The sequence below is a fragment of the Lathamus discolor genome, chromosome 7 (genome assembly GCF_037157495.1).
Source record: "Lathamus discolor isolate bLatDis1 chromosome 7, bLatDis1.hap1, whole genome shotgun sequence".
Taxonomy (NCBI): Eukaryota; Metazoa; Chordata; class Aves; order Psittaciformes; family Psittacidae; genus Lathamus; species Lathamus discolor.
This window is the reverse complement of record NC_088890.1, coordinates 20410646-20433692: the sequence shown is the minus strand read 5'-3', so window position 1 is coordinate 20433692 and position 23047 is coordinate 20410646. Positions and strand designations below refer to the sequence as shown.

Here is a 23047-nt window from a genome sequence, read left to right as displayed (position 1 = left end):
AAATTTAAGATTGGGTGGGTGACATGTAATTTTACATGTCCATTTTCTTTACAGTGGAGCAACAGCACTGGTCAAATTTTCCTAGCTAGGAGGAAAGGAAAATCTTCAGTTATTAGGAGCCATTTTGATGGTCACCAAACCCAACAATTATCCACAAGATCTCTTTGAAGAGTCTGAGTGCAGACAGGCAAGTAACTTCTCAACAGAATGATCACACATGGAGCCATAAAAATGGCCCATACCTGTCTTATGAAACCTCCCTCACTACTTTTGTTGCTGTTTTTAGAAATCCAGGAATCAAGAATATCCTAAACCAACCTCAAGAGCACTGTTCTTCATAAATCTAATGTCTCCATTTTAGAGAATATATTCTGCCAACAGCAGCTCAAAAGCAGCCAGAAACCTGAAAAACCATTTCACAGTTTTAAAACTCGGTAATATAAATGACACAATCTGCCCTGCATCAGAAAAATGAGCTCAAAAGACAGGAACAATTCAGCAGAAAATATACTGAAAGCACTCTCCTATGCACCCCAAAGTTTTAAAAACTGCCCCAGATCATGCAGAGTGGAGGACAACAAAACCACCTCTTTCAGAGTCACCAATGGCAGAACGTAATAGAAGAGTTAAAGAGAGTTCAAAGGCAACTTTAGAAACATCCACGCGATATGACTCCACCAAAATTCACTTACACATGTAGAACAGCACAGACATTCACAGACAGAGGAAGGATTACACATCACTGCTCAAACACAATAGTAAGGCAGATACCTGTTTCATTTTTTATGGGACCAACTCAGTATCACAAGTCTTTAGACAGGGTTATCACCCATGAGAGCAAAACATACCCCAGTTTCATTCCACATTACAACTTCTGTAAGTAGAGGAATAAACAGCATTGCTTTCCCCATATAATGATCCATCAGGCAGTATAATAATATTTCAGATTGAACTAAAAAGATTCCCGACTTCCTTACAACACATGACATAGGTTCACTTGGTTTATTTAAAAGCAATTCTTGACAACTCAGACATAAGAAATTCAAGTAATTGAAGATAATATCTAACCTACGTAGGAACCTGTGTAAAGACTGTGGCTACCTACAATCAGTACCTGTACACTCATAAGGCTTGCACAAACTGCAGCTTACACTGCCACAGGAACAGCCTAACAGACAGGAGCTCTCCTGATACACATTCAGAGCTGTCAAGCAACAACTGTTACTTAAAATATTTCTGTATTTCACAAAATGAGACAACAATAAAATGTATAATAACAATGATGCTGCACATCTCTAACTGGCTGTCAACCTGCATCACATCATCTGTTCTTACAAAAAGAATGATCTCTCACATCCAACAATATTTCTTATTCTGTAACATCAAAAGGACACATCTTATTTTACCGGATGGATTATCCATGTGGCTTGTGTAAATCATCCTGTAAATCAAGCACCACTGCTGATGCTATCAGCGATTCATTTAATCACATGGTTATACAGCTGAGCATAAAACCAAGCACACTTGACTGCCATCTCTTTATTCTTATTATCCTAATTACATTTTCTTACCTCAGCAGCCTGTGTCTCCTGGTGCAATAAAGTCAGACCCGTCAAGTCTTCTAAGAAGGAATGTGAAGAATTAAAAACTTTAGCTAGGAAATTAAACCCTTCTCGTTCATACTGGTCAAGGACCTGTCAAAGAAACAAACAGAAAAGGGTTTTAGTGTCCTGAATGTGATTCATCCTCATCACATTTTGCTTACAAAATAAAAGTACAATCTTTCCGAACACTCAGAAAATGACTTTATATTGTAAACAGGTAAAAATTATGGAGAAAAGAACCACCACTTCTCCCAACTCAATTTCTAAGGTGAAGAAAGGAGCAGGTATGAGGGAAGAGAAGTGAGGTTTAAGATTTTCTGGTTTAAATATATTTTTTAAGCTTGTAACAAGACAGACGACATGGCAAGTAGAAAAACTTAGCTGCAAAGTCGTGAAAGGAGCATTCGAGTTACACAAAACACAGTAAAAGACTGTTCCAATGCATCAGTTAAGGGAAAGAACCATGCTGGGACAGACGAAAAGTTCTCCGAGTAAGTGTCCAAGTCCAACATCCTCCCAATCTCCAGAGATTCATGTTTCTGAGACCACTGTATCTTAAAGGCCTTTTTATTTTCCTACTCTGATTTTCCCTATTTATCTTTTACTGTTAGAATCTTACAGACTAGCAAAAGAATTGTCAGGAAGGTTTTAACTTATGCTCCTCTCAAACCCCTAACCATGACAAATTTTATTTCATAGAGACATAGCTTAAATGACTATTTCACAGGCTGATTTCATAGAATCATAGAATGGTTTGGGTTGGAAAGCACCTTAAGATCATCCAGTTCCAACCCCCCTGCCATGGGCAGGCACACCTCACACTAGACCATGTTGCCCAAGGCTCTGTCCAAACTGTTCTTGAACACTGCTAGGAATGGAGCATCTACCACTTCTTCGGACAGCCTGTTTCAGTGCCTACCCACCCTCACAGTGAAGAACTTCTTCCTTGTATCTAACCTGAACTTCTCCTGTTCAAGGCTGAACCCACGGCCCATTTTGATGAAACATTACCATTAGATTTCAATCAAGTGTGATGGAGATTGAGGAAAGAGAAGATAAATGTCAAAGATGACTCCGCAAGTTTTGTGAAAGCAGGTAGCAAGAAAGTGGAAGGAACGTATGATCAAGCTCTCAATAGCCACTGTTTTCCTCTTTTTGTTCCGAGTTCTACCAGTGGCCATTTATAACCCACTCGGCTACCACCAGGCTCAGTTATTTTGCAATACATGGGGTTTGTGGATTTGTCCAGTGACCCATGCACCTCAGCAGAAATTAAAAAAGAAAAAAAAGAAAGGAAATAAAAGATTTTAAAACCACACAGGAACATATCTTTGGGTTTTTCTTCCCGAGATAGACACACCAAGACAAGCTCATCTGACTGCTCACAATGCAATGTAGAGAACTGGACAACTTCAGCATTTCTTCTAAGTCCTCCGTTCCATTATGTAGTGAAATTGCATTGTGGATACACACATACATTTAATGACTATACTGCTTCAAAACTCTAATACAGCAACCAGACGTGCAGAAGTCCCTCGCATCTGGCTCCCTCTGAAACACCACATTCAGACATCAACTGACAAACCTGGATGATGTTCACAGCCCTGTCTGTGTATAATCCTCAAAGCTACTGGCATTAGCAGATGTGTTGCTATTGCTTTCATTTGTTGGAACTACAACAGGAAGCTTATGAGACACCTCAGGAGTGATGTAGGCTACATTGTAGTTCGCAGTATATTGAAACTGTAGCCTTATTCTAAAGTATTGCAGCATATCAAAGAAAGGCAGAGACAAGAATTTTACCTCTCTTCCTAAAGGTAAAAAATATGGGATATGCAAATGTTATGAAGAGAGCAGGGAACGAGTACAACCTTACTACATATGAGAAGCCTATCAAATAGTCTTCAAATCTGGTCGATTTTGTGGCTCAACTAACTAGACTCAACAGAACTGATGGACAAGGGTAAAGCAGTTGATGTCATCTACCTGGACTTGTGCAAAGTGTCTGACACTGTCCCACACAACATCCTTGTCTCTAAACTGGAGAGACATCAATTTGATGGATGGACCACTCGGTGGATAAAGAACTGGCTGGATGGCTGCACACAAAGAGTTGTGGTCAATGGCTCAATGTCCGGATGGAGACCGGTAACGAGTGGTGTCCCTCAGGGATCAGTGTTGGGACCGGAAAAAAAAAAGCAGCAAAACAAAACTCCTCTCAAATTCCTATGCCAAGAGACCACACAAGGAATACTCTGCAGGTCACCAGGAATAAAGCCAGGCTAGACATCAAACTGGCACAAAACATTGCTAAAGAATGTTTCCAGATTTAGTAAGTGCCCCTGTGTGGAAAGGATATTTTCTCCTATTTAATCATGCCCAGCAAAACGTAAAGGCCCATGTTTGGCAGGAGTTTGCTTTTTCAGTTCTTATTTCTCTTTGCTGTGAACACCATACCTGGTACCAACGGGAGCATTCTGAATGGCAGCTTTACAAGAGAAAACTACTTGAGAGATGGTCTAACTTTCCTTATTATTGAGCTTCAACCAGTTACTATCTGACCTCAGGTGCAACAAAACAGCCTCACAAACTGTTTCTGGGTGTCACTGAGCAGCATTCAGCAACATGTCACTATGCAGCAGTTGATTTTCTCAAGCAGAAAAAACTGTACAGCAGCAACAAAATGATCCAGGACATAATTCTTCTACCTAGCAAGGTGAGCTGGAGCAACGCAGACTGATGAAGGAACTCATCTTTTTCTCACTTATGGGTCACTTTTTAGAGCTTAGTAGGGGAATTCCAAAGTAACCTGCCTTCTGTATTTCATGTCTGTGACAAACACTGCCACTGTGACAAACGCTCTCTTGCCTGACACATGTAAATCTCCTCTCAGGCTGATGCTACAAGCTCAGTTCCAGTCTCCATTGTACAGAGCCAGAGCTACAAGCAATTTTTTGCATGATGGCATTTTAACAGAACAAATGAATCTGTGCATGCACATTATCACAACAGGGACAAATTAATGGATTGCTGAAGCGCTTCGTGTAAGTGATACACAGTAACCCATTTTATTAGCAATCTTTATTCTTGTCTGTTTACTGAAGGAAAATAAAACAAGTCTCATGGTAGGAGGAAAAATAAAATAGAGGCTTAGAGTAAAAGAACTTGTTTTGAAACAAGAAACAGATGTGCAGCCTTGGTGTTATATTCTTTTTAACAGCATTCTGCACAAAGAAGTCTCAATTGCTGGGTAGAAAGACATTCAGAAAAAGACCCTGGCTCCAGGACTGCTTTATAGCATAAAAGTTAATTTCTGGTTAAGTCAATATACAGACCTCAAACTCCAAATCCCGAGAACCTGGGCACTGATGTGAAACTGGCTCACATTTTATGCCTCATTTCTGTCACAGAGTTTTTAATCTTTTCCCAGTACTTCCATTTGAGTTAGTATTTTTTGTTGTCTAAGCAGTTAGCATCTGCAGAGCTCCAAACAGTGGTGTTTACTTTCCAGGAAAATAAGAAATTACTGCTACCAGATTTATTGATTACACTAGAGAAGACATATGGGTATAGCCTGCCGCCAGAACAATGCAGCTGCTGTGTTTTAAGCTCTTTCCAGCTTTAAGCACTTTCTACCCCAAAAGGACAGCTCGCTTGCCCTCCCCACCCTGGCTTCCCCCGAAGGGGACAGACCTTCACTAAACATGGCAGAGTCAGAAACTCCACCAAATTCAATATTCTACTCAGGAATTTTACATGCCTAGATATATTATTGCACACTACTATCCAGTTATCACAGGCATTGTACAACGAACAGACTACTGTGGGTGTTAGCATGTTGGAAAGAACCATTTCAGTTTCAACAGCTGCTTGGAAACGAAGGAAGACATGTAAAAGTCTTGCCAGTTCAACTCTTCAAAGCTCAATGTATCTGCTATTAAACCACAAAGTTTAGCAAAAGACTACAACACTGTGAAGAATCCTTCTAAGTGAGAACATGATGAGGCATATGAGGCATTGGGATCTTAGGTGAAGGTAGTTGCACAGGCGGCACTGTTCATGTTCCCAATTTTATCATGAGACCCATAACTCTGGTTTCCTTAAGAAGTTCCTCAGCTCCTAGACTCCTGCCTTTTCATTCATTTCTTGATTTTTATGACCATTTGGTCCTAAAAAGTTGTAAAGAAAAGCTTAATAAGGTGATCCTGTAATACGCTTGTGCAAAAGCATGGAACAAAACTGAACTTTTCTGAAGAGCACTGATTTCTCAGGGACTCAGTTCATGACATTGGCACAGAGAAGTCTGACAATGCCACATAAGCGCAAAGATGACTTTTAAGACACTTCATCTTTTGACAATACTCCAACTATGTAAAATGTGTCTACAAATGGCCATTCAGAATTGTGCATTCGGACATGATAAAGAACAAGGTCATAAAGCAAAGGTGTGAGGCAGGCTGTATTTCAGGTGCCTGCTGAAGAAGGCTATCCTGAAAACGCTGCGAGGTTACAAAACACAAGTCAGGAAAGGCCTTGTCCAAATTTCTGGCTCATGTCCAAATAATTAAAACACCCTCTGCAGACACAACTGTCTCCATACCTTCCTATAATCAGCATTAAAATCAAAGCAAATCAGTATAAAACCTTCAGTAATCCCAGTACAAAAAGCTGAAAATTCATTTAAGAAACTAAACAGACTACCGGTTTAATTTAGAGCAGGAGTGTAGTGATACAGATGTGCTTTGTTTGTTGCTATTACTTACACTGATTCCGAGTTGCGATGGACAGAAAATGGATTATTAACTTACTGAAGAAGAGGCCCTGAAAGGACTCGACATGATTTTTTAGCTTAGGTCTTTCCAGATTCCTCTTTTGACTAATGAAAAGGAGGAAAGAAGAGTTCTTAGAAATTGAAGAGATGTAAATTTAAGCATGGTCTTCTCAGGCATGCATTCTGCGCTGCTCTGCAAGAACCTTGATGTGCTGGGTACACAAGTAACCGTTTTTCCTGATTTGATAGACTAACACTACAGACAAAACTGAGAGCTTCATTTTTGCCACTCTTCCCTTTCTAAAATATTTCTCCCAACTAATTTTAAACCAAATGACATCATCAGATTACAGTCAATATAAGGGCTTTCTGCTGGATGGTGTACAAGTTTAAGGCATTCCCCACCTCAAAGCATTAGTAAATAGAAGTTAAGGTAAGGGATAAGAGAGAGGGAGAGTAGAAGAAAATAAACATCTCTAGTTTAGATACTGGGAATACAGGAACAAAAGAGTTTCAAGTAGACACCATCATTAGATCATCTGTCCTGACCTCTCCATACATGGGTACATCCTTCAGTCACCTAACAGCCATCTCTTGCTCGCTCCACATTTTACACTGGACGGATATTTACAACTTTATTTATCCCCGTTCTGCTTCCTGTCCAAAATTTATGCTGATTAGCTCATCGGCAGTTACAACATTCTTGGCTCCAGTTCATCCTGGCATTAGTCACTCTCTATTGCACAGCAACTGCAGAAAGCCACGCTTTCTCCCCCGTCACATTGGAAGTTACTGACAAGTTGTGGCTGGATCATGTTTGTTACCCATACGCTGAAGTTTTGCCTTGAAGTAGCAGTCAGAAACAGCACCCTTTCCCACAGACAATCCCTAGTGCTGGGAGTGAAGCAAGGTCACCTCCCCACTCCCTAGAGTTCTCACAGAAAAGCAGCCGTCCCACACTCAGTACCGTTTTGGCTGTCTCCACAGGTTGATCTATAAAGACTGGAGTGGGCCATCTCTGATGCGTTGACTTCAGCAAGCAAAAAAGCCAGTAATGACTGGGTACTGCATAGGAAGTCATTTATTCCATCCTACCATCGGCTGTCCCCTGCCATCAATGCTTCAACAATAAGGCAAGATTTGCCAGACACGAAGTACCCAAACCCATCACTGCCTTCAGCAGAAACTGCAGCTGCTCAATAGCTCCTAAATCCAGATCTCTAGCTCAAAAATTCAGATCTTGTAGACTGTTTTAGAGAGAGGTTTTTATTATGCTACAATACCTATGCAAAACAGCACTGGAAGAAAAGCAGCATTTTCCCCCAAACCACACGTATTTAACGGATTTCAGTTTCAGTTATTTTACCATCTTTAACTCTATTTCCTTAATTTTTTTTTTCCAATTTCACAACCAGAAGCACTTCTGCGAAGACACAGATACAGGCAACACTAAAAATGTGGAAAGACTGAATAAAGGTTAAACTTACACTCTCCAAAAATGCCTACATGGGCATTTGCAAACAAAAGAACAGTTGCCCAATAAAGTGAGGCTGAAAATTTGTTAAGTTTAATCAAATAAAAGAGGAATAGATGTAGACAGACTCCTGTCAAAGACTGCAATGAGAAGAATGCAGAAGAGCACCCAAGAAAAAACTGCTACAGTCAAAAATAGGAAGGTACTAAAAAAATATCTGAGAAAATATGTAGTAGCTATCCCTGAGATCGGAGTCATGAGATTAAAAGTGTAATTCAAATCCAAGTAAACTATATAGCATTTAAATACCACAATTTAACATTTTTACCATGATTTAAATATGAGATTATAATAAAGCAAAATCTATTTGCATAAAGACTGGGGGGGGGGGGGAATAATGAGGCTCCCACATGCTCACCCAATTCCATGAGATAACTCTTACAAGACCTGACCATCGAAGAGTGGAATATTGATGGAGTTCTAATTTCTCACTGTTGCATGTTGGAATTGCTTTTTAATGTGTACAGATAGAATTATGGCTGAAACTGTGAACTGCACACAGTGCTGCACTGTATCAATGTGAAGTACTTATTTGTACTGATGATTTTGACAAACGAGTGATTTGGACCATATTCTGGCCTAAGAATTTGTATTCATGTGATTGAGACTTGATTTTTCACATTGGTTCAAGTTTTTCTTACATATACTCAGACCATTAACCTTCTTTGCATGGAAGTGATAAGAACAAATACTTTTTTCTCAGTTATCGCACTAAATACGTCAACATATTAAACAACTCTTTTCCTGGTCACTGATATTAAAGAATAGGATAAGTTTATATATATAATTTCTAGGATTAAAGGATAAGATTATATATACAATAATTTACTTAGAGCGATCCCTCAGCTTCAAAATAAAAATCTCGAAGCATACAAGGCAGACATGAAGCACATTGTGTCTGTGTATTCTGCGAGGAATATACACTGAGTCCTTAGAATAGCTGAACAATAAATATGGGAATAGAAGGGCTCAGGTTGCCAGTATGCAAAACCTTATGAAAGTAAAAAGAACAACTACAAACTACTCATCTCAACAACCGGCCTTTGGAGTTCCAGAAAGAAACCTCCAGGACGAGATTTTAACTGGTTCTACACTCAGCAGTGGTAGGATGAACATCATCACCACACTATCACCGCATACTGTATGCTCCTCCACTTCAGTATTCACCACCTTTGGCTTTGCAAGCCTTATGAGAGTCTGTCAGCAGTATTTTAAGTCAGAGCGTTTTAGTTCAGGTTTGTTTTTACTGACACAGAAGGAATTCTGCAACAGCTTCACAGAGAGATAACAAGGCAGCATACAGCTGCCATTAGAAATAAAATTGGTATTCTAGACAAAGTTAGGTATTGACCATGTCAATACTAGAAACTTGTGGTGATGCCATCTCTTTCTTACTGATTGATAGTGTTTTACTAAACTGTAGTTAAAATTAACTGTAGTTAAAATTGAAGGAAGAAGAAATACTGGGAAACAGAACCAAAAAACCTCTAAGACCCACAGAACTTAATTTAAATGGTACAGAAATACAACCTGTCGGAAACATCACTGTTTTTAACAATGGCAGGTTTCTTCTTCCCCTCAAACCCAGTATTTTACACTTAAAAATGTGAAAACTCATTTTACTGATGGTACAGAAACTATACTATATGTGTCTTTCCACTTTTCCTTTTAGTGCAGATAATAGTTCTATTTAGGTTAGACTTCATTAACCATTCTTTGTCCCTCTTACAACTGCTTAGAATAGCATCTCGCATACATTTAAGACCACTGAACAATCACTGTAATGCACTTTTACCTCTTTTAATAATGTTTAACTTGGAGATAAGGAAACTAGTCAATACCATGTCAGTTAGTCACACCAGCGGCTCCTTGGACAGAGCTCTAGATTCTCTGCAACACAGCTTTGACTCTACCATCTCACATGGTGCGCTGCCACAACAGTGCACATCAACATGCAATTTCATTTAAACATCAGGGAACACTTGAATTCACCCAACGACAGAAATACAGAATAACAAAATCATTTGTTTTCTTCTCTGAAGGGCAGAAGTGTGTTATTTATTGCTAGAAAGGGATTCTTAGTCTGGCAACTTTACTATTCCGAAACCAAAAGCAGTGACAAGACTGCTGGTTTTCTAGAGCAAAGGGAAGTGGGAATAAAACAAGCTTCAGGGTGCTGCACGTCCTTTGCTATTTTTTCTTGTTCCCTCTTTCCCTCTCCCTCTCAAGAAATCTTCTTAAGCAATTAATCAGCGGGGTTCTGTACAGACACCTCCAGACCTTCTCCAACGCACAAAACTGACCATACTGCTGATTCCACAGGCTCTCCTCTGTTCACAAAACAGTGATGTTTAAAGTTAATGATACTTTTAAGATTCTTGGTGTTCTTGATGATATTTGCCCTCCTCTAAGGGAACAAAATTCCATCACAATGGTCACATTACCATGGTCACCATCTCTTAGGGTATGATGTGGCATTCTTAGCACACATCACAGCTTCCTTCTGTTAGTATCCTTTTACTTAGAATCACAGAATGGTTTGCACTGGAAAGGACCTTATGATCATTCTGTTCCAATTCCCTGCCATGGGGCAGGGGGGGCAGTGTTCAATGCCAGGCTGGACAGAGCCCTGGGCAACATGGTTTAGTGTGAGGTGTCCCTGCCCATGGCAGGGGGTTGGAACTGGATGATCTTAAGGTCCTTTCCGACCCAAACCATTCTGTGAGTCTATGGTTTTATCTTTCAGGCAGCCAGCAGTAAAACCACCCCCACCACAACTCATTTTGAAAATACGTTGTTTAAATTCTCTCACTGAATTAAAATTTATATCCAGAGAAGTCTGCCTGAGATTGACAAAGTTATGGGTGAGATAATGCCACCTTCTGCTCCCCCCACCTAACAGGGCATTTTGTTTTCAAAGAGAAAAACCAAAAGTGACACATTCTGTAAGCCACTTATAAAACAAATTTCTCTGCCACCTTAAGAAAAGCATTATATTTAACTCAGTATGCTGAAAATATGCCTCAGTATATTAATGATGCATTCTTTAAGTCTGAATGAATCTATCCAACATTAATACAGATGCTGCGCTGTACATAGAGGTGTCTAATTTTAACATATGCAAATTCAGGAAATAAGGGAAGTTGTGAGTCAGCTCAATTACATAGACTGAACATTACAGCACAGCTACATATATAACTCTTTTTAAACATTCTTTTGCATTTTTGCAGCATTCATTCCTGAAGGACAAACATTTACCCCATTTCCTCCATCATTTCTGCAAGCTGTGCGAGAGTTCACTTGGTTTAGTACAGGAAAGACTAAGGCTTTCCCCTTACCCCCATGATTGACACCTGTCTAACATCCACACATGCCTGAATTGAGACGTGTTTAATGTAAAAAGATTAAAGAATTTCCTTGACAGATCGTGTAATATGCTGTTACTGGGAGAATGCAACTATGAAAGTCCTTTCTCAATGCAGGTAGGGCAAATGCAAAGGGTCTTGCTGGAATAAAGGTTATTCCAACTGAAAGACGTTACTGAACAGTGCAGGTTAGTATCATAACTGATTGGAGCCATTTAAAGCAAAAATGCATGCAAAGCAGTTACCAGATGAGAACAATAAAAGCACTGTTATGTCTACATGATGATAGATTTCCAAACTGAAATAGTCATGAATAACTTACGCAACACAGGCACTTAGTAAATGTCACAGCAAAAGTGTGTAACGTATTCCTGGGATGTTAAAAAGGGAAAACATCTGCAAGGGTAGGGAAATATCCTGACTGAAAACAGAAACTGTAACATAGTGCCTAGAATGCCATTCCTGATCGTAGTGTCTCCTGCTTTATTGTTTTGATAGAGGAGATAATTACATGTCAGAACAAATTTAGTAGGGGAAGGAGAGATATCTCTTTGAGGCAAATAAGCTATCTTCTAGCACATGGACAACAAATCTGACCTCTGGAGGAAACAGTCTGTGAGCAATATGTAGAAACAGAATGGGCAGCTGCATATCCAAGTGGCTTAGCAGTGGTAATCTTTTTCTGACATTAAACTCTGAACCTATGAGGTCTCCTTGTTCATTCCATGACACACAAAGAGGATGGAGAAGAGGTAACAGGAAAATTTTCATTACCCTCACTAAAATCTAAACACTGGCAGTTTTGCATTAAGATAGATACATACTTTAATATTCATGTTTTAGGGCTTTAGCCGGTTGCCTGCAAGGATCAGGTAGCAGAGGATCAGAATCACTCAGACAGCTTAACTGACAGAATCTGTAAGGGAAACAGTTACTACAAATGAACATCTATACTATAGAACTTGGGCTCTCCCATCAGAAGCACTTACACTGCTCCTAAGACTCACCACTCAACTGCCAGGGCAGTGCAGTGCTGTTTGCTCTAAAAAGGGATACTTTCCATTCTAGCACGTGCTTGTGCAGAACCAGAATAAGACAGGGGGGAAATCATACAAAGAAAATGAGGCCCAGAACAAAAATAGACTGGTTTCCTACTGCTGCGACCATCCCAAAATTCCTGAACAATTGCCTGCAGGAAGCTTCTCTGGCATGCAGCCTGTTTAGGACAATTCTGGGTAAGGAATAGCTGCCTGCTTGGATGTCTGGGCTCTTCAGCTTCAAAAACAGAGAAATGAAGTCATGACTGTGAGTCAAAATGAAATGGAATCTATTCTCTAAACATGCAGATCATTAGCAGCTTCTCTCAAGTCATCCAGCTGTACTGGATGGTGTAAGGATATCCAGGATTCTTCTTAAATTCCTAATTCATTATTTTAAGAGTTATAGTGACAAGAAGGAGAATGCTGACATAAGAAAGAGGAAAACAGATAAGGTACCAGCAAATTCAATCATGTCAGAAAAGCCACTTCTATGCTAAAAGTTTAGATCTACAGTAAATCTGACATAGATCAGGATGAAATTATGTTAAACCAATGCATTCAAAATAAACCCAACAGCATCAACAAACAACCAACATAAAGACTACAATTAATTGGATTTGTCATTTCAAGGTATCAGCATCAGATTTGCAGACAATACAGGGTGACAAACTCTTATGCTAATAAATAGAAAGTTAGCAAAGTAAACAGAGGCCGTGTTTCTACTGTAAGGAAATACGTGCGCTGATGAAGCAACGTTTTCAGCACAGAAGTAATTGAATACCAAAACCACATGAAAAGTGATCTCTCTGGGAATAGCACAGCTGCTAAAATCCAAGGCATTTTTTATTAAATCATCAAGTCTGTTTATGTAAAACAGGGCTCTCTGGAAAATGACCTCCAAGAGGAAATGATTTCCTCACAAAGAACTGATACCTGCATTGAATTTGTCTACATAGATGTATGGTTTTACTGATTTTATATACCAGTACATCCTTACTAGAGATGATAAAGAGAAAAAAGCTTATTCTAGCAGTTTAACTTCTCAGGCTCCATCATCAAAGTTTCAGCTACTGCTGAGCTTTCAGCTATTCAAGAGTGTAAATACATGTTTCTAAAAATAACAACAATTTTAAGTCTAGTGCTTCAACTTTTGAGGAGAAAATGGGCGTTAATAGTCCTTCAAGACTTGTCGAATGTACCCAGATGGCCCAGAGAAATCAAAGCAATTCTGCAGAAAAAGAAGCTGTGCAGGTCCTCAAAAGAACAAATTCTAGCGCCTCAAGAGCTTTTTGTAGCTCTTTGAAAGGACAAGTGCAGTGAAAGGAATTGAAAGAACATCTAGCAGTAAGTCTCAAGGTCCATCAAAGTGAACTAAACCAATGGCACTCCCAAGCAGTCCAAATCATGAGTCAAACCCTCTGCATCTTCACACTGAGCAATCCCAGTCAAAACTTCTTGAACTCTCACTGCAGAGAAAATCTGCCAGAAAACAAACTTTTCAAAGCCACAGTACAGGAAAACAATCCAAGACTAAAGAGGCCTCACACAGACCCATTAGTGGGCTATGGGTCTCCAAGTCCAAGTCCCCAGTGTTCTGGCAGGACAGCTCAGATCCAGGCAACAGCTGTAAAGCTATTAGGTGACTCAGGACTGTCAACACTAGTGTCAAAATGAAACAGGCTTTTCAATAAGGAAATGTTATGGAAGTAATTTATTTTTCTGAAGTGCTCTTTATGTGCTTCTTTTGTCTCATAAACCAGAAATTTATATAACTTCGCATATTTGTAATGGTACTAAAAAGGATATATTTATACACTGGACAACAGGCATTTCTTAACCGACTAGAAATGATACTGATTTTGTTCCTTCCTACAAAGCTACAAGATATTGACTGTATTTATGTGATACACTTCTCAGAAATGTGTTGGTCCTAAGCTCTGCTTGGTTTCTTCAGCTGACTAATTATTACGTGGATATAGCATGCTAATAGGTGATGCCAAAGAAATTTGGAAGACAGCTAAAAGAGAAGGGTATGAGGGCAAAAGAACTTCAGCTGAAGTAAGAACACATATTCCAAGCCTTAAGGAGGAGAAAATGTCAAATACAAAGCAGTCCTCAGCACCCTACGACTGACCTAGAGCAACACCATTCAGTATACATATAAATAAAGTGCAAACTCAGACTCACTTTTGTTGAACAGGCTGTGCACTTATCAAAGGCCAGGCTGACTGGAAGAACATTATCAAACCTTGATAAAAACCCACGGATCTGGAAGATGAAACAAATTACAATTTTTTTACCACCATAAAAAACATGTCCAAAATTTGACATGAACTGGAGACATACTTTCAACAAGGACATCTATAACTGGGGTAATGCTGTTCTGACAGTGACTCCAAATAACACCTGCAGTCAAGTTATACTCAACATATATTGCAAACATGTATACAAACAATGGCCCAACTATCTAAATGCACCGTTATTTAAACATTAATAGAGGCACAGCACCACCTGGAGTTTGACTTTTCTGACTGCAAAGTTCAATCAAAATCAAAATCAAAAGCCATGGTGTAAAGTTAAACACAGGGGTGATTCCTAGGAGAAACCAGCAAAACTGTGACATCTAACACTTTTATTAAAGGGGTTAGATGTCATGGTATTTGAAAAAGAAAAATGTCTATTTTCATTCATATTTGTCTTAGAATATCTAAAAGAGAAGGTACTGATAAAAGTCACTAAATGTATATATGAAAACGGAGGAGGCCTGACAGGAGTCATTCTTCAACTAAGAGTTTTCTGATTAAAATACATATTTTAAATGGATCATACTGTAAACCATAGCCCAAACCAGAACAGTAATGCAGGTAGAATATTATGGGGGTAAAAAACAAACCAGACAGGACTGACTGGACAGTTAACATTCTCAGAGTTCATGTATGTCCCGATGATGAGATCGTTATTTTTCCAGTAGAAACAGTAAACTCTAAAGCTACTGGGTTGGTTTTTTTTGTTTCTACTGGGATTTTTTTTTTTAATTAAAAATATTCCAATCTAATGTAATATTTCTAGTTTCGGGGTTGGGGGGAGTAACTTCTTCACTATTACTTTTTAAGAGAAAGTTCAAATTACAGATCTGTTTTCCATAGGTCTGGAGCACAGTCACCATTTTGCAACAAAGCAAATGAACAAGAGTTAGAGCTGGCTTTTTCTTCCTATTGAGATATGAAAGGTCAAATTCTCCTTCAGGTATGCTGCAGCAGTTGGCAAAGGTTGAGCCTGGCTCACAACAGCATTAGCATTTTAACTAATTATTAGTTTAATTAGTAATTAATTAATTAGTAACTAATTAAATAACAAGTAATAAATAACAGATAAACCTATAGCTATAATAAAAAGTGAACTCCCTTATCCTAAGTAACTTGTCAGTTGTCGCTAAAGTTATCAATGAGTGACAAAGATGGGAAGAGTCATGAATCTTCCAGGGGAGCAGACTGTGAGTGCCAACAAGGACAAAAGCCTCACACTGAGAGTATCTCTAAGCTACTCAAGAACTGGATATTCCCAACCAATCCTGCAGCTGGCAGTGCCCACAGTAACAAGGAGAAAAACCTGCAGGGTATGGGAGACACAAGCTTAAGAAAGAACTGGAGACACTCCAGAATTACTGAAGAGAGAGAAAACCCAGGGGGACCCCACTGCATCAGATGAGCCTCGTGTAAACACTAGTTACTACATAACATTATAAACACAGGCTAATTTTATGTAGACCAGAGCCTGTGATTACCCGGATGTTGCAAAGAAAACATATTGGTAGCTTTAACTTTTTCTGAATTGGGATTTATTCTTAGTGCAAAAATAAAAACAACCCCAACACAACAAAACCAATGGAATATAAAAATACCACAGAGAAACCAATAAATTACTTATTTATCCAAGCAGAGCCACTCAGCAACACAAAGAAAGAGGCACAGAATACTCTGAATGATAGTATCACAGGACAAAGGATTATAGGGATAAGATCAGCAAGCAGTTTTTTGAAGGTCTACCAATGTAACAAATAAACCCCAGTCTATCCAGCAATTTGAAAAACTGTGTCCTTACCACATTTGTAACTAGAGTTTGGCTTGAGCAGAAGAATAAAGGCTGCTGTATAGCAACAGAAATAGTGAGTATTTTGGACAACTGTAATAACTGTGAGCTGGCTGGAGTCCATTTTTGGTTTTTTTCCAGTCAGAGGGGATTTAAAAAGTGAGCAAAAGTAACCTGGAGGTGTATATATTGTCAGCTCTGAGGGGGAACAGACAAGCATGAGGCTGCCTTATTCACATGCTGCCTGCTCCAGACTAACTCCTGCTAAGTAGGTAGCAGGAATTGTGCGCCCACAGGTAAGAGAGACAACAACAGGAGCACAACTACCTTGTGTGATTGATTTATTTCTTTTTTGTATCTGTATTTTGTAATGAATATGGAAAGTCAGTCCTTTGGGGAATGGAAGCAGCATACAGTATGTTTCTGTTAAGGAGGCAAAATCTGTGATGCTTGCTATGTATCAGTTCCCAGCTTTTAAACAAAAGGATTTACTCTCAAATTATTTACCTGATGAGGAACAAGTCCAAGAGAAGTAGGTGGCTCATTCATTCTATCATCACTGCTGCTGGCCACAGCATAACCACTGCCAAAAATACAAGAAGGAAAATTAGAACAAGACAACATAGTCAGAATTTCCAGTAAGCTTCAAGACATTTTTTTACAGCTTACAGTTTAGAATCTGGAAAGGAACCTATCTGGAAAGTCTGTTTCATAGTAACTAAGATTGAGCATGGGAATATAAAACCCTCTTAGTCTCAGACACTTGTAACATATCCAGTTCCTAACTCACCTTTTCATTCATAGATTGTAAAGACAGAAAACAAGCCGAAAATTCAGATTACAGAATTTCAGAGTAATTTCTGTATCACACACACTTTAAATAAGATTTCACAATGTTAGGATTATCTTGAAGCCCTTCAGAGTGACATGTGGAGTTTGGATAGCCCCTCATTACACTCAAACACTCTCTTGAGCAAAGGAATGCCAAGACCCACCTACAGGAATACTTTCTTCTTTTGAAACAGTTACAGAACTTTCCTACTTTGAAATTTAGAGAGAAACCTGCCAATTTCTAAGATAAGAACTTAAAATTTGATGAATCAGTCCTCTCAAACACTGTTAAGTTACACTAATACAGTAGATACAATGACCTACCCATTACATTAACTTACAGGCAGCATTACACCTTACAGAATTGTTCTACTCAATATGTACTTCCTCCTTCTCCCAAAAGAATTTTATTAAGTAGATGTTATTTCTCAGAGAACACCTTTTGAACACCAATCAGAAATGACTCACCCTTCTGGATGCTGCAAAACAGAGACCATTAATTCCACTGCAAGCGCTCCAGCTACCATGGCTAACCCAGGCCGACTGACTGTGCACTGCTGGTCCAGTGTCCGATCCCTGGTGGACTACAAAGACAGACAGCTCTAAAGGAAAGAAAAAAGTAACTCAAAAGTAACCAGCCACCCTGCCACACAAAACACATTTAGTTGTGTGCCTTTGATGTTCTGAATAAAAGATAAGCTATTTCTTAATCCTGTGTACATCAACATACACCAAAGCCTTTCATGAAACACCATTTAAAGGTGATTAAAAAAAAAACCAACCACAAACAAGTCACAATAAGAGAGATATATAATCACCATTTGCATACGGTTCTACTCACATCCCCTGGTGCCACAACATCATTGCAGAAGTAGCAACCCAGTTTATAGCCAGGGATATTTGAAAAGAGTGATGACCCCAACAGATCGGAAGAACCAGCAGTGTTGTTGAAACATGCATCACCAGGTTCTGACTGTTTTGGTTTCTTTAGTCCGTGTCTCATAACAACAAATGTGTCAAATCCCAATGCTGCATTGATGACCAACTGTGAACAAAAAGAAAGAGAACAACAGATTTTAAGTGAGCTAAAATGGGAAGGGAAAAAAGGCCTCAAGGTTTTATTCACTGTAAATGTCAAAAAAACCCACATGCTGCAGATGGGTGAACAACCTCTTAGCTGCCTAGCCACCACCATGACCAGCAGATTGGCCAAGAGGTGTAAAATTCCATCTGTCAAGCATTTAGAAGAACCAAACCCAGAACAAAAGTCTGTTTCAGAATTCCACAAACCACTACCTTTTTCTGTGCCTGTCAGGGAAAGATGATACAAACCAGCAACTTCCTCTAATTGTTATACAAACCTATGCACAATTTACATCTGAAGCGGGGTTCAGATCAACTCACATCCAGTGTCTCAGGGAAATGACTGAAGCTGCTAACATCCATATATCCAAATTTGGCCAAATATTCATATAATGATTAATATCATTATTGGAAAAACCTCTTCTGCTTCCAGCTCAGAATTTATTTTCAAGGTGCTGCATATTCTGTCATCACTTACATGATTCTCTAGGTGCTCAGATATTCTAGGTGGCATTTAAGTACAACAGTGGCTATCAATAACAAGTTCTCATGTCATTTGAAACTCTGTATGTAGTCTTTTCAGTTTGCTGTAATCTGAACTATAACTTATTAAACACTCCTGTGTGACAAAGCAATGAAATCAAGTCTGCTATCCCAGAAAACCTCTGCTCAGTGAGGAAAGCGATTAATGATTACTTATGGCCTTCACATGCATCTGTTTAGTCACATGGGGAGCAGAAGCAGCTGCAGTGAACAATTACACTGTCATTTTTCGCTTTCTCTGCAGTTTGTGACAAATGCTTAGAGTAATCTGAAGTTTATGACCAGAATACCATGAACTAGTACTTTAACACATTTAAACTAAGATTTTTAAACTTAATACAGGCAAGCCTTTAAATACAGGAAAACACAAAATCAATTACATACTAGTGATGGTCACCAGTAAAACATGAAGGAAGGCATGATACTGCTTTGTATGCAGACACTTTGAATGGAAATTCCAGCCCAGCAAGTTTGTCATTTTTCATTCTTACAGCCAGGAATTCTTGAAAAGAGGGAATCTGAGGGAAGCTGTCAAGAATTAGCCATGTTGACAAGTAAGCTTGTGAGTTTCATCATCATTCTTGGCATCTCAAATAATTTCTGGATATTCATTTTCAACCTTGTAGTCTATTCTTTCCTCTGTCCTAAAGTAGAACTGTAGACTCATAGAACGGTTTGGGCTGGAAAGGACTACAAAAGGAAATTTAATTAAATTCATCCGTACATAAACTTAATGAGAAAGGGGGATATACTGGGAATGTGTAAGAAAAACTAGTTTGCAAATACCACAAATCTGCATTCTCTCCCCTTTGCACTGTACGACTGTTTCAGAAAAACACAAGCAAAAGAAACTACAACCAACTAACAACTATTAGGAAACAACAGGCGTCATAGCTGAAATATCATAGAAGTCAGGAAATGCAAAGATCTAGTAACAACACTGACCAGCTGTCACATGTAGGTGGTCTTTTACTCTCGTGTTAAGTTCACAACTTAATAAATTGCTATGGACACCATTACATTTCTGTCCCAAAACACAGGATGTGCACTGTGGTTAAGCCAACATGTTAAAAGCTTAACACTTGCATTTTCTGATTTTGTGCTATTTTAACTGAGCAAACATGAAACTGCACAACTCCAATTAACAAATATCAGGATTACTTGAGATGTTTTACTAAAATCTAGATCCTGGTCGCAAGGGAATTCAGTGTTCAGGATAATTTAGTTGGATACTTCAGCATAAGAATATTGTCAACACTGCATTCATTTGAAGAAAGATGATGCTTCCAGAATCCTGTGTAATTCACAACATTCTTTTCACAGGAGAAGTCTGGATGCCACGCATGTTCATCTTATGCTTTATTTCTCAATCTGGTTCATATGACCAGGTCTATGTAATGACCACAAAAGATCTTTTAAACATTTTGACTACAGAAGCATTTATGCATACAGTCTCATGGATCTCATATACAGAGTATGAGCCATGAAGTTTTACACACTTCTTTTAATATAAGAATTCACAATCTTAATTTGATGTACTGTAGCTCTCTCCATTTTTCTTTGTTTGCAACATGAGGATATAACTTCTAAGCTACAGAAACAGCTGCAGCATTCAACACTACCTGGGTAATTGTCATGGCCAGAGTTTTGATGCATTGGCTCAGTACAACAGTGTGTTTTCTAATAAGGCAATGAGAAAAAACCAACAGTTAACTTTGAACCAGGAAAGCGTTAGCATACTTTTAAAGTTCAGAATTCGCTTTCTCATTTTACACTTTTGGGATCTAACTTGAAAACATGGTTTCAGATAAGTTTCTACAACTTACATCCCCTTTCAGTCAACCATTAATGTCTTTCGACCTCCTCAGTATGATTCTCTTACTATGAAATTATTTCTCTTAATACTACTGTGAAACATCTACCCTCGGAGATGCTCAAAAGACACTGACAAGACAAGACCCTGGGCAACATGCTGTAAACTGGCCCTATTTTGAACAGGGAATAGGACTGGACCTCCTCCAGAGGTCTCTTGCAACCCGTATCATTCTGGGATACAAAAGTTTCTATTTTCTCTTTTCCAACACTCTCTTTTTGTTGTCTACAGTCTTCGAGGTTACAGAAAACAAGAAAAACATTCTGCACAATCACAAAAGATTGGCCAAATATTTTAATACCCCATTAAGTTCTTTTAGGTAGCCGTAGCCAGTTGATATGCATGAGTTAAAACACATTGACAAGGATATTAGCAAGGTATAGTACAATACCTTCCTCTTGCTGGCTGCAATGACAGCAGGAAGCCATCGACTCTCTCTAGTGTCCATTAGTAGGAAAACAACATCATGAGCATCAATAAGCTCCTCAAGTTTAGCCACATCCTTCCGAGCCTGTGCCATTGTTACTTCAGAAAAATTCACTGGGTGGCCAGGCATAGGAATGCTCATGTTGTAGCCTTCTGAAATCTAGACGGAGACAGACAGAAAACATCACATTAAAAACATAACCTTGTGACTGAACAGAATTATTGTAATGTTCCATACAAAATGGGGGAGTACAGACTAAATTGCTGTTTGGCAGAATGGTATATTTATTCTTTACACCTCCATATCAGGTCTGTGCACTAAAACACAGTGCAAAAGTTTCTGAGGAAGTGCCACTCTCGGGTCTGTTTATCCAGAACAGAGCAGCTCAATGCAAACACACTAACTTGGGCCATGACAGCAGATTAACCATGTTTGGGTGGCTTGGTGCCTGAACTAACAAGCCCAGGCTCTCAGAAGGGCTTATTAGGTCTGGCAAATCCCAAGGAGGTAGCTGACTGCTCCTAACCCCAGAGCTTACAAACACCACTACAATTACAAAAGCAAGCATCTTACATATTATTATGATCATGCTACTAAACTTATCTAAAACCTTTGTCCTGGACTAATCTATGCAGCCACTTGACACACAATATAAACTACAGCCTGTTAACATTTCTGATATTGCATATTAATTCAATTACTATAAGACAGATGCAAAGTATCACACATTCTCCTCTTTGTTTTAAACCCTTTATGAGAACAACAATAGTCTGGAATTACCTTCATGTAATTTGACCCACCATATGTGAATTTAATTTAGGGAAAAACTCACTTATGAGACTTGTTACTCCAGCGCTTGGATGTCTGGAGGCTTGCACTATGCAGATGCTGAAAGAGCTTGCCCCTGTTGCAGGAACATATGCTTCTTCTAACTCTGCATTCGGCCAAGGCATATTGAGCAGAAAATGGCTGAAGAGCCAAATAAGCACATACACAATGCACATACAAACCAATCAACTCGCTCATTTGGAAATACGTTAACACAATCTGTCAGCCATCTGCTATGAGAGAATAATGGATCTTTCATGTATGTTACAGAAGCACAGGCCTTGCCAAAGTCTCCCTGCTTCTCACTGTGCAGGGAGCAGCTAAGAATTTAAATGCCAAAATTTAAAAGCTAGGGGAACCACACATAAAATTACATGGGAAGAGGGGAAAGGAGGGTTGGTGGAATGTGCTTTTGAATCGACCAATTACATGCACAACTCCTAAATCCAGGTGAGCCCAATAACCACAAGGGTAAAGTATACATTCTGAACATCATAAATATCCCTGATGATAAAGAGGAACAGACACATAGAGCAGTTTGGAGAAATAAATCTGGGCAAGGTCTGCACTAACCATACCAAAGGATGCATCTTTTTTTCCCCCTTTCCTTCCTCCCACCTCCAAGGGGAAAAATGTGAAGCCCACAGTGATCTAGTATGCTGTTAACAAGGCAGCTCCACTGTTTCCCACTGGGGACAGCTCTGCATCAGCAGCACAGACACTGGGTAATTGCTGGGGGAGGTTTTACCTTCATTGTCATCATCTCCTCCAAAAACCTGGGGCAGAAACACAAAACTTAATCCATGCTGTATTTGAGAAGTGTATTTATGGATAACTTTATCGAGCTCCTGTACTGCAAACAAGTGCTGACTGATCAGATCAGTATAACTGACACTGTTGGGGACTTTCATTCCACAAAATAACAAGTAAACAAGTAAGCTGAACACTTTTTGCATGGAAATATGGTAACAAGGTATGTAAAATACTAAAATCTTCCCAGAATTCAGAACAAAACTATCCAGTGTCTGTAGCTGTAGGAATACACACATCTAGTAATGT

General features: G+C 39.1%; 1 protein-coding gene across 6 annotated transcripts in view; it reads right to left on the bottom strand.

The window, feature by feature from the left end:
- ATG7 (autophagy related 7) overlaps positions 1–23047 on the bottom strand; it is a 101231-nt gene that overhangs the window by 61618 nt on the left and 16566 nt on the right. For all 6 annotated transcript variants that reach the window (XR_010614273.1, XM_065687117.1, XM_065687114.1 and 3 more), the window contains 6 exons: positions 21125–21319; positions 18076–18279; positions 17703–17818; positions 16911–16986; positions 14502–14582; positions 1572–1694 (listed from right to left, as the gene is read on the bottom strand). Coding sequence is in view for 5 of the 6 variants with exons in the window: in XM_065687117.1 (XP_065543189.1) it covers positions 1572–1694; positions 14502–14582; positions 16911–16986; positions 17703–17818; positions 18076–18279; positions 21125–21319 (795 nt within the window). In the remaining variant the exon portion in view is untranslated. The remainder of the gene's footprint in view (positions 1–1571; positions 1695–14501; positions 14583–16910; positions 16987–17702; positions 17819–18075; positions 18280–21124; positions 21320–23047) is intronic.